A 12,015-nucleotide genomic window follows, 5' to 3' on the forward strand; every position below is an offset into this window, starting at 1 on the left:
AAGGCAAAAAGCCCAATTTCACTGGTTTATAGGGAAATAAGTAGGACAGTAGTCTCTTGTCTCCTGATCAGAATGCAACTCAGATGTGTAAGGATTAAGCTTGACTGGTTGACTGCTACTTGAGGTGCATTAGTACAGCTACTTAAAACTGAGTAATTCCATCAAAGGCAAGGTTCCTCTGTTTGAAGTCAGACACACAAATATTGAGCAGCATCAGGTTCAAGTTGCCATGACATGAATAACACACCAATGTCCCTACACCATGAACAGCAACACTCCAGAGTTTGCTTTTTCAGAATGCTTACTATGGAAATAGAACTCATCGTACTCTTTTTAAGGCCATTTCCTTCAATTGCTCGCATGATGATGAAGGATCAACCCAAACATACAAGGTAAACAAAGAATAGTAGACAGAACCTAACTTTAGCCAGATGAAACTACAGATATGAATATTTAATGCAGATTTTGCAAGGTGGGTGTAAATAGGGGTGGGCAGGGCATGATCCAGTGTGGACACAAAATACGGTGCAGCTCTGATAGGTACTGGGTGAATGAAGGGTTTGGTAAACCTCAACCAATCACCCAATGATAACCAGACAACAAATGCGCACTGGATAACCAGACAATCACTGCAAAGTGGCAACACAATGGCAATAGACAACGTTAGAAGTCTGCATTCGCACCCCACTAGTGTACCTGTTCAAGAAACAATGGGTGCAATAACATCCAATAGCAGCAGACCTCCTGAGCATATCCCCAGGACGTTTTATACAGCAAAAATAGAGCAGGTGATACCCTTCCCTAAGAGATGAGCTGCCTGGCCCTCCATCATGACATCTACCAGGCTCTATGACATCAATCCTGTGCTCCTGGCACTTGCCCGTTGCTGAGTCTCATCGAACCCCACAACACCCAAAGAAAAGCACTGACTTGGTCAAGGCCTTTCACTCTGCATTTCAGAAGAGGTTGCTTGTGAGACAAAGGGAAAAAGAGGCTATTGAGAGATGTTGATCAAACCTGAAAAGCCAAACCATGGCAGCAGATGGTAGATGGCAAACAGGAAGGTTTTATGAAAAACTAGAATAGTATAAAAATAGTGGAAAGAAGGAAAGCATTTTGACAGCATGAAATACTAACCTTTAGAGATACACAAGGAAATGCATATACACCGTCTGTTGCTCCATTAATAGATAAAGAATAAGCAACAGAGTAAATGCAAGGGAAATGAAATAGCAAGAGCAGCCCATCACTAACAAGTTTATGCACTGAGATGCAGCTTGAATCCAGGTCTTGAAATAGCATATTAAACCATAATGATTTCAAATCTCCTCTGAGAGTTGGAGACATGTTAACTTCTCACAAGTGTCCTGTACTGCATATTAGAAGCTGTGGTTGTAGTAAAAAGCAGATTAACTATTAAACAGGAGAACTCCATCTGTTTCACCAAATCAATGAGTTGTAAATCATAAAAATCTAACAGGGCACACCAGGAAATTAAACCTGTATACTTCTGCCACTCTCGTCCTTTTATTTGTCACAGGATCTTCTGCTACCAGATGCTATGAATGTACTACATGGGCCAGATATATCTTCAGTTTGTTCATTTTTATGGCTTTCTTTACAACTTTTGTTACTGAGAAAGGACTCGCCAAGGAGATGGAAGAGAGTTTATTAATGATGATATGTTTGACATCCATTACACCAGACTGAAGACCTTGGCTGGAGCCAAGGACAATGTAGGTCAATACCTAACTAGTCACTCCACACTCCAAGTGAACATAGCTCAGTGACACACATCAAGGCTCAGATGTCCTTATACCTCTGCTTGCAACGGTCCTTACTATTCCCATCTGGAACTTTCTTGAGTAATGCTTATGGTACTGGCCAGAAAACGTTCTGATTGTGTGACTGCATACAAATTGGGTGCCAGAAGAAAAAAGATATTTAGTTTTTGGACCAAAATAGTATTCCCTGTTCAGAGTCACATGATGAAGTTTCTGCTCTCAGGCAGTCTCCCTTTTTTTGTTCCTCACTCCTTGTACAACTCTGGCCGTGCAATTACCACCCCTTCACAGTATGTCTTGGATTTCAGTACCAGTGTAGTCATTTATTCATGTACTTTAGATGACTTCAGTTTGCCACGTTATTAAGCAGCTGGTCACCACAAACTTCCTCTTTAGTTCATAGGGAAAGATCAGATCCTTCAAGTCTCCCTCACAGCAAGCATATTGCCATAACCTACAACTCCTGCTACTCAAGCTGTGAGATTTTTCCATGTAGAAGAGCCTAGCTGCACTAAATTCCGTACAGTCCTACTAAACTGACTTTACTGGTAACCCAAGATAATGTGTGTTCAAGCCTTTAAAACACAATGCACTCTCCTCTCAGTGACAAAGATGTTGTCCTATGAGAGTCATAAGAGGTGTGCTTATCTTTACAAAAGATAAGCATTTCGTCCTTTAAGCTACACATCATTTTCCACAGGTGAAGCTCTATACAGTTGGATGAATAAACTCTTGCAATAGTTCAATTTGATTAAGTAAGATTCATTTTACAAATAACAACTTCTGTCAGTCCCAATTAAACTAACTAAATGATCAAGTACTTAATGTCTAAGGGTGAACAAAATTTCATCAACATCAAAGCTTTGTTTTTATAAAAAACATTTTTCTCCACCATAACCATGCTAAAACAGAGCTTACTCGCTAGTCTTTGGTCTCATTTTTAATATGCTGTTAGTACCTATAAAACAGATCTTACCTTGATCTTCCGAAGAAACTGGTGACCTGGAATAAAACAACAAAATCCAGTCAATCCTTGGTTAAAAAAAAAAGGTCACAAATCAAGTTCAGTCTCAGTCTGGGGAATGGGTTATGGAGTAATTTGAAGCTTTTATTCTTTATTCCATAGAAGAGAGGACTGAAAGCCATCTGACTGAAAAAAAAAATAAAAATAGAGCTGAACAAGCCATCTAGCAGCAGATTCTGCAGGCCAGAGTGACCATATGGAGACACCTCTGTGAGGACTGATGCCAAGACTGTCTGTAGATACTTGGCAGAAACTCATCTGATACTCCCACTGCCAGGAGAAAACCTCACAACTAGGGATGGTAAAGGAAATAACATCTTGGCAGGAACTCATAGTCATTACAGTGGCCATTTTTTGCCATAAATCAGTGTATTGGTTGGCATAAAACACTAGTTATATTTAATAACAATTCATGTCATCCTCACAAAAGTAATACAACAGATCAAATTTTCTTTAAGTAGCAAAAAAAAACAACACACCAGCAGCAACACAAGTTATAGAATATCCTAACCAGTGGCTAAGGACTCTGATAATACCCCAAGAAACGGAAGGGTTATAAAACACTGGTGCCCTCTCAGTGTCCCTGCTGATAAAAGAAGAACCCCAGTGAATTTCAGGGATTTGTGTCACAGTTCCCATCATTAAAGATCATACTCCTCATGGGTTTGGTCATCATCTAGAACAAAGGAAAACAGAAGTACTGGCTCTCCATTTTTCCCTTTGCTGCTGTAGTGTGGCTTAGCAAAACTGAGGCTAACCATGGAGCTGAATCTGGGACGTACGTTCATTATTTAGATCAGACTGACAGCACACAGTCCAGTGGACTGGACCATTCCTCAGCACTTCCCCAGCTCAGATTCCAGTTGCATACACAGCCTTCCCACCCAAGTAACAATGTGTTTGTTCCTGCAGTGAGTGGGGCAACCCTTATTTCCTTTCCAAGATATTTAATTTCACAACAATGTACAAAAATAATAATTTAAAAAAGATTTTAAAATGTTACTGTTGCCAGCAAACAGATCAAAGCCAACATAAGAAAAGCAGCCGCAGAGGGGTGAAGGGAAAAGAAGGAACAAAGGGGAAAAGAGCACATTTATATTTAACTGAGTCAGCAGGGGCTGAGAGCTGCAGGGGGGAAAAAAAAAGTGAAGGAACCCTGGGTTAGAGGATTGAGCCATGATCTCATTTCATAACAAGGGTTTGAAAATGAAGGTTGGGGGATTATAGTACATCAGAAGCAGATATGCAAATATGTAGATGTAAACAGGAAAAATTGAAAGAAAAGGAGGAAACTTTCCCGCCAAAGCACGTAAATTTTTTTGTTGTAAAATAGAAATTTGCAAATAAAGAGAGGAAAGAGTTAGAGCACAACTGGAGCAATGGTCACTGTGAAAATATCTGATTGCCTAATTAGGATTCCGGCTGCACAAGAAGCCAATGTGTCCATATGGATCAGAATTAATTAATCTGGTACTCCTATTAAAGGCTCTGATTGCTGCTGTACATTCTAAGCATGTATCATGCTCTGTGCCAGCCAGGCCAGCTCTGCCCTCACCCTTCAGCCACGTGTGTGGAGGTACAGCAGGAATGCAGGTAACCCAAAGGATTTAGCAGACACCACTAGAACGGTCCTGCTTTGACCAGTCAGTTACAGACTTTTGTCCTTAACTCCTAGAAGAATCCAGTCTGAAGATCAAAACCCACTGCATTTTCTACAAGGTTAAACAATGCCAAATGGGTCATATCAAGAGGTGACAGTGTTTAAATACTTGAAAATATTTTTACATGCAAGAGTTGTGCAAGGTTCCTTGGCTCACGTATCCTGACTCTCCACTCATTGCTAATGCAGTATTCCACTGCCTCAGCAGAATTTATTCCTTTGTTTTGTTTCTTAATTGCCCAGTTTCATCACCTTTCAGTTCTTTATCTGAAACAATAAAATAAACAAAGCCGATTATCTTATAATTTGGCTCTTCTTTATGCTTGGTAAAACAGATGTCATCAGTTCCTTAAAGCATCAACAGCAGAAGAGACACTATTACAATACCAATGACTTCTAAATTAAAACATTGATTGAAGGGAAGGATGAAAAATATGTTTATGCATACTTTGTGTGCCTAAAATTATTACATATTTTTCAAAATATTACCATCTTTTTGCTTTGTTGCATGCCTCAAATACAGTTTGCAAGAAATTTAGCACCACTACTGATGCTACTATCAGTGCTTTTATTTGAAAGGATCCATCAAATAACTGTGTAGCCTGGTATCCTGAGAAAATAAGGTTCATATAACCTTATTTATATCAGTTTCACCAGCTTCATATCAGTATCTTGATGTGTACTTATGCACCTCTGTCTCACCCTGATAAACTGAGCTTGTTGGCTCATTTCATCCCTTGTTAATTGACAGAGAGCCAATTCCTGCTTTCACACAGCAGGAAACAAAATAGCATAAGCTCAACTTTTCTGATGTCACAAAGAAAGGTTTTGAATATCCCAGCCACAGGAAAAGCCTCAATGAGATTTTCCACCACTGGAGATACCAAGGGCTCAACCACAATAAACTGGGCTTCCTTTGTTCCACTACTGACACAAAGTATTTTGGCAAAGAGTGGAGAGGACTTTCAGCATCCTCCTACAATTCCGGACAATACAATTTAGCAAGGGGGAGGCTTTCCCAACTGCTCAAGTCCTGTCCTAATGACACCATGGGGATTCTTGTTTGTAGCAATGATGGAAGTAGGTAGAGACTGTGGAAACCTTCACACTAACTAAAATGGGGCATTTTATACACGGACTCGTCCACCCCATGCTTATGACAGGCTCTAAGGGAGGAAAGAGAGAAAGCCTAATGACCTGCTCTAAACCACATCCACTCACTCCTCAGCCACAGGGGGCTTTCCTGACAGGAAAAAAAATCCAGTAGATGCTCATATTTCCGGTCACACATCTTTCTCTCAGGTCTGTAAGAAGTGTGAGAGATATACTGAGGCAGCACTGGTCACCAGACAGGTGTTCCAAGAAGGAAGGATTCTTATCTGCTAACATCCACACAGGAACCATATGTCTAGTGTCAGCTACCCTCCCAATACGATCTTGGCTATGTGTTTTACTGTCCTAAAGAAGCAAGTTATCATCTTCACAGCCTCCATGCCTTAAAAAAAATTAAAGACAAGTCAGAGATACTTCAGAAAAACTAATATGCTGTCAAGAGCTGTGGCCTCACCTGGGTCAAAACACTTTGCCAAATGACATCTTGAAGAGATTTTCATTTGGTTAAACAAAAGAGAAAAAATCTTCAGGAAAAGGTTCAGGCACTTCAACATCCTGTTCTTGGCCATTTCAGAATGGAATAACTTTTTTCTTATATGTATATATATATATATACACACACACACACATATACATACATCAGCTGGGTTTTTCTTCTGGTTGTACCTTGGTGTAAGATTAACTTATAGAAAGAAGGGGCCACCATCTCCCCAAGAGAGTAAAGGCAGGCCACATTATCTGGGACTGGCTACATCTCCAGACTAATGAGATTCAATTATCTCTTCTACCATTTTCCCATGCATAACTGAAACTGGGGAGCCTGATTTCACATATTTTCACCAAAGGTTTCAATCTGACTTTCCTCCTGCTCTGGTTTTACAAGTATCTATTGTTGCAGCAGATACTTCGAGCAAAGACATGTTTCTGTGATAGGGTAGAGGATCAGAAGAGAGGAGGAGGAAAAGTACATTGTCAAGAAAGGTCTTATCACCTCTGTTTGCTTTCCATGCTGCTCATAGCCCTCCTTTCTTACAGGTCCTGCAGCAGTGTTCTCCAGTTGCACAGTGGCAAAGCAATACCCTTTGGGCTTTACATGAAACCCATAAGCATATTCCAGAAATCCAGGTACACATATTTAGAAATGTATTAAAAAGGTATAAAAATGATGTAAAAAAGGCCTGATCATGCACACACTAGATGGATCCAGCAAATTGGTATACTTACAATATTGAAGGCATGAGACCTGCCCACCTAAAACTGCAACAGGCCTCCAAGTTCACTGTCTGATCCAAAGCTCACTGGATTTTTTCCACCCACTCTTGCAGGGATTGAATGAATTGCTGCAGAAATCTAATCCTCAGTATAGCCAAGGCAGTCTTCAGTACCACACAAGCCTCTCTCAACGAGCAAAACTGTCAGAGCTGTTTCCAAGTGCACTCCCCAATGTGCAAACACCAGGTTTGTTCAGCACTAGGTGGGCAGAAGAAGGAATATTCATTTCTGAGGAGGGAAGTGCAGGGAATGTCACAATTTTGAGCCTGGTCAACTGAGACTAAGGAACCTAGAGATACACAGCCAGACTCCAGGAGATTAATTATAATAAAATTTCAGCAAATGAGTACATTATTCATGAAGACAAAAGCCTCTGGAGAAACAAACTTGGAGCTGATGTAAAGCAGCTATTTTAATCAATAAACCTGTAGCAGAAACCATCTGCACCAGGCCTATTTAAAACCAGCCATTAAATATTTAAAGGCCAAATAACAATCTCAATGCAGCAATTCTACTGGGGCTTATGACCATTAAATCTTTTTTCCTGCTTAAGGTATATATTTCTACAAACTTTCTAATTCAGTCTAACAGCTACCTGTGATGAGGGGAGAGGAAGAGCTGTCAAGTTAAACCCATTCCTTCTCATTTTGCCAGTGCATCTCTTAAAAATCAAAAGTGGCATCCTTGTTGGGATTTATTCACATATCTCCTGATTGCAAATGAAGAAAAATTTTAGCATATCAAGTATTTTTAAAATATATGTGAGGAAACCCTCTCACTCAGCAATTTATATAAATACCTCTGTAACTGTGAGTCCCTTGCAGTCCCAGCCGCAAACAGTACATCATTTTACGAGTAGGAAAGCAGAACTGCTTGCTTTCCTGGTCCCTGACCAGATAATGCTTTTCTGCCATGGCACTTGATGAAAAATAAAAATCTAAGAATTTCTGAGAGCTTCCCCACACTTTCACTTTGACTCTCTACATGCCCAGATCAGAGTGACCATCAGAGGCTGGAGAAGTACAGCAAGTTCAGCATAGGTAAATGCAAAGTCCTGCACCTCAGGGGAGTAAACCCATGAAACAAGACAGGCTGGGGGGGTCTAACACCTGAGAACAGCTTTTCAGAACGAGTGCCTGATGTTAGCAGAGTACAAGTTGAACATCTGTCAGCAGAGCTCCCTGTGATAGAAAGGGCCAATGACACACTGAGCTGTATTTGCTAGAGCAGAGCCATAAAGTAAATGGAAGTGGGTTTTGACCCTCTAGTCAGTGCTTGTGAGACTTGGAAACAAGACAGGCCCTGACAAATTGGACTGAGTTCCAGAAAGGGCTGCAGAGGTGGTGTAGGCATAGGAGGACAGGCTGTGGAGGCTGGGTTCGTTCAGTAAGAAGAGAAGGTTTGGGCAAAATTGAATTGCTGCCTTCAACTACTTAATAGGAAAGGATAGAGAAGACAGAGTCTGCCTGAAGAAGGAAGCAACAGTCACAAGCTGGCACATGGGAAATTCAGATGGGATGTTAGGAGAAAAAAAATTTACCACGTGGATGATCAAAGAGAAGAACACACTGTGTAAAGAGACTGTTGAATCTCCAGTTTTTCAGATGTTCAAAACTAATTTGAAAAAGGCTCTGAACTTCATCTAGCTGGATCTATTCTGAAGATTTGCATTAGATGACATACAGAGTCCTTCCCAACTCAAGTTTTTCTGCAATTCTTTAAGTCTCTCTACAGAACTTTCTGCCTTTACTACCCCATTTTTCCTGTCATTCTTACCTCTCAAATATTTCTCATAGACAATGGCCATACTGTCTCACATCCATGGGAAAATGCTGGCCAGCAAAGCCCCAGAATCTAAGAAATTCCATTCAAGTTACTTATTAGTTTGAAGGAATCTGTTTGGACATATCCTGTAATCTGCAATGACAATCTAGTGACAAACACTAGAGAGATTATTCTTTCCTAATGCTGCTGAAGGACAAGACCAATACTAATTCCAGCATCTCTAACTTCCTTCAGCAGTCTCCATCTCTACCTGCACAGCAACCACTGCCTCAGGCTGTTCACATGCAGTCCAGCATAAAGGAAAGAAATTGTGCTTCTCAGGGAAACAAGGGCAGCTCAGATGTATTCCATGCTGAGTCTTAGGTATGTCAGTGTCCCCTATATTGTCACACATCTTTTTTCAATACCACTTAACTTTTTCTCTCTTACCATTGCTCTGTCCACTGTGGAATGTTTTAATGAAGACTTGTAACACCACAATGCAGCCATCCCTGAAGCTGTACTGACACCCAGAGGAGTTGTCTGGGAATTGCTGCTTAAAAAGGGAATAGAGGATTTTACTGCAAAATCAGATACAAACCCAAACATGCTTATCGTTAATTTTTTAAAAGGAGAAGAAAGATAGAGAAATGTTCTATTAAGTTCATCTTGGATAAGATAGCTCCACCTCAAAACATGACCTGAGCAAGCTGGCTTGGTGTTTACTTGAAAAAGAAGGTATTTCCAAATGAGCAGCAAGATCACAGTAGATTAGTCACAGTTTGTTTGGATTTGGTTTTCTGGTTTTTCTTTTTATAAATACCTGGCATTTCTTTTTCTTATCATCACATGGCACCAAAATATCTCAATGGAATGCAAGAAAATTATTTTGAAAAGGGCCTTATCCCAACTTCTTTGAAATGCTCTTCTTCCATTTCCAGATTTTAATTAAATCTTAAAAATCCTCACTGACCTATAGAAATTGAGATTTAAGCATGCCACATAATGCTGTAGTGAAACAACAACCTGGATGTCAAGGGACTGGATGTTGTTTGACACAGGTCGTTATTAAGACCTGGAACATGGCTACATTTATGCACTTCCTTAGCATTCTGCATGAAATTTCAAGCCTATCTGTTAGGTAACAAAACATCTGTCATTTCCTCAACAACAAATCAGTGCACTTTTACTTAATTCCAGGAAAAGATTAAAGCAGAGGCCACTTTGTTAAGACTTCAACTTTTATTTAACCCAGAGAAAGAAATTGTTTTGCTAAGCATGATGCCATGACAGCCCAATTTTGGGCACCTCAGGTATAACCTGTTCATAAGACACATCTCCACTTGGCCCTCAGGCTAGATGGAGGTGAAGCACATCAGTTGCTTGGTGTCTTGAGATACTACCTAGATAATTTCAGGCCACTTTGGGTTTCTAAATAATCCAGAAGCTACCCTAAATGGTGAGTTTGTTACAACAATGCAGACCAGTCACTTTTGAGAAACAGAATTTTGTTCCTGAAACACAAGAATCCCTCATAAACAGATTCTTGCAATTATGTTAAAGAAATGGCCTGATTTTCACAAATGCTAAGCACTAAGAAACCCTCACTTTCCTGCCATCTTTTAAAAAATAATCTAAATATTAAAGAATAACCCTAGTTAATATGCATAACACACAGATCCTAGGCAGAGCAGAACTGCTGAGCTGTTTACACCCCTGCTATAGACTAATTGATGGAGAATAAAACTTCTGTTGGGGGTTTCAGATACAGCTTTTGTGCTGCACTTTTAGATGTCTGGCACAGAAACAGGAAACCAGGAGTCAGGGTTACGCTGGCTCCAAGCCACATCTGGTTCTCTGATTTCAGCTCTTGGCATAATTTAGCCAGGCCCATCTGTCCCTGCTTGCCCATAGGCATCAGCACTGCCAGAAGCTCAGCAAGGCTCTGTGTTTTGGTCTTGCTCCCCTTGTATTTCCCTCCTTGCACACACCTCTGTGCCAGCGCTGCTAAACGCTCTCTGTTTCAACTACCAAGACAAAGCTGTGGGTTTTAGTGGTCCTTTCCTAGTGCAGAGGAGCAGCAGGCAAGCAGGGACAAATTGAATGTTTTTAAGCTTCCAAAAGTTTCTCTGCTCACCCAAGTCCTTTGGCAGGTGTGTTAAAAATGCACCGCGCCTCCTACACCCTGACACATAAGCCCAGAGCCAGGAGACTCGGACACTCACACTAGACATGCAAGAGAAAGGGCAGCTCCCCGCAGAGCAGCCATGCCAAGACACACATCCTGGGAAACAATTAATTTTCCAAGTAGCCCCAGTGAAGAATCTCCCTTTTGTTCCATGAGTTAAGTGAAGGCTCATGTCAGAATATTGTTCCCAGCCTCACCCAAACATTAATCTTTGCAAGTCTAAAATATTTCATTGCAAACCTCAAAGGATTACCTATTTTCACACAACTATCCTTTGTCTTTAGCTTTTTGTCACATGATGTTTTTCACATTTCCCAGTTTTCAGCCACAGCAGAAATACAAACATGAAGATATCTGAAGAATTATTAAAAGGTTTGGCTTTTTTGAGTTTAACACAGTCAACTCAGGCGAAGTAGTACTTCTGCACAATAGTTTAGAGCAGCTATTTTACCAAACTACACCTCTATTCTCTTTGAAAGCCTGTTAAACCAGAACTTAGGGATATGAACAGGAATAGAAATACAGCCTGAATGCATATAATGAGATGTCCAGGTGTGAAAGCTTGAACACAGTATGCAGCCCAATGTGTGTGTAATATATGTACAGGACTGTGTTTCTTCCCCGGGCTCTGAAGCTCAGTTTTGGCTTTGATAAGACAGCTTGGTACTGAGTGAGAACACATTAAGAACCAGCCTCCTCTCCAAGCAGATGGCAGCTCCTTATGGCACGGACACAGGCTTGCTATTCCTGTGCAATGCCCAGAAAACTAGGACTGGGAGGTTTGGGTTTTGGTTTTTGTTGTTTTGGTTGGGTTTTTCTTCCTTCAACTCTTACAAATGAGTAAGTACACATAAATACAGACATACATGTTGAAAACTCCAAGGTACACAACTTTTCCACCCTTGATTGGCTGGAGAATATTTGGTTTATATTTATAACAGTGCCTAAAGTACACCCAGAAGAATATATCTTTCTGTCAATCATCCTTTATCATCCCACTAAACCTATCTACTCCCTTTTCCAGGACTTTTAACATCATTGTGGACTGTAGGTCTGTTGTTTCCAGTCCATGAAGCGGGAGACAAGGATATTCACATTCTACAGTGGCATTGTCAGATCCACTCTTGCTACCCTGCTCCTCCCAGGTACAGTTACCACCTGTCCAATGCTTGCAGGGAAAGCAGTAGGTCCTAAAAATCAAATTATCAAA

General features: G+C 40.6%; 1 protein-coding gene across 3 annotated transcripts in view; it reads right to left on the reverse strand.

Annotated features, from left to right (window-relative positions):
- LOC116995795 (diacylglycerol kinase iota) overlaps positions 1–12,015 on the reverse strand; it is a 197,765-nt gene that overhangs the window by 21,826 nt on the left and 163,924 nt on the right. For all 3 annotated transcript variants that reach the window (XM_033058769.1, XM_033058768.1, XM_033058767.1), the window contains one exon: positions 2,761–2,786. In XM_033058769.1, the coding sequence (XP_032914660.1) occupies positions 2,761–2,786 (26 nt within the window). The remainder of the gene's footprint in view (positions 1–2,760; positions 2,787–12,015) is intronic.

This window comes from Catharus ustulatus, chromosome 4 (genome assembly GCF_009819885.2).
Source record: "Catharus ustulatus isolate bCatUst1 chromosome 4, bCatUst1.pri.v2, whole genome shotgun sequence".
NCBI classification, from domain to species: Eukaryota; Metazoa; Chordata; class Aves; order Passeriformes; family Turdidae; genus Catharus; species Catharus ustulatus.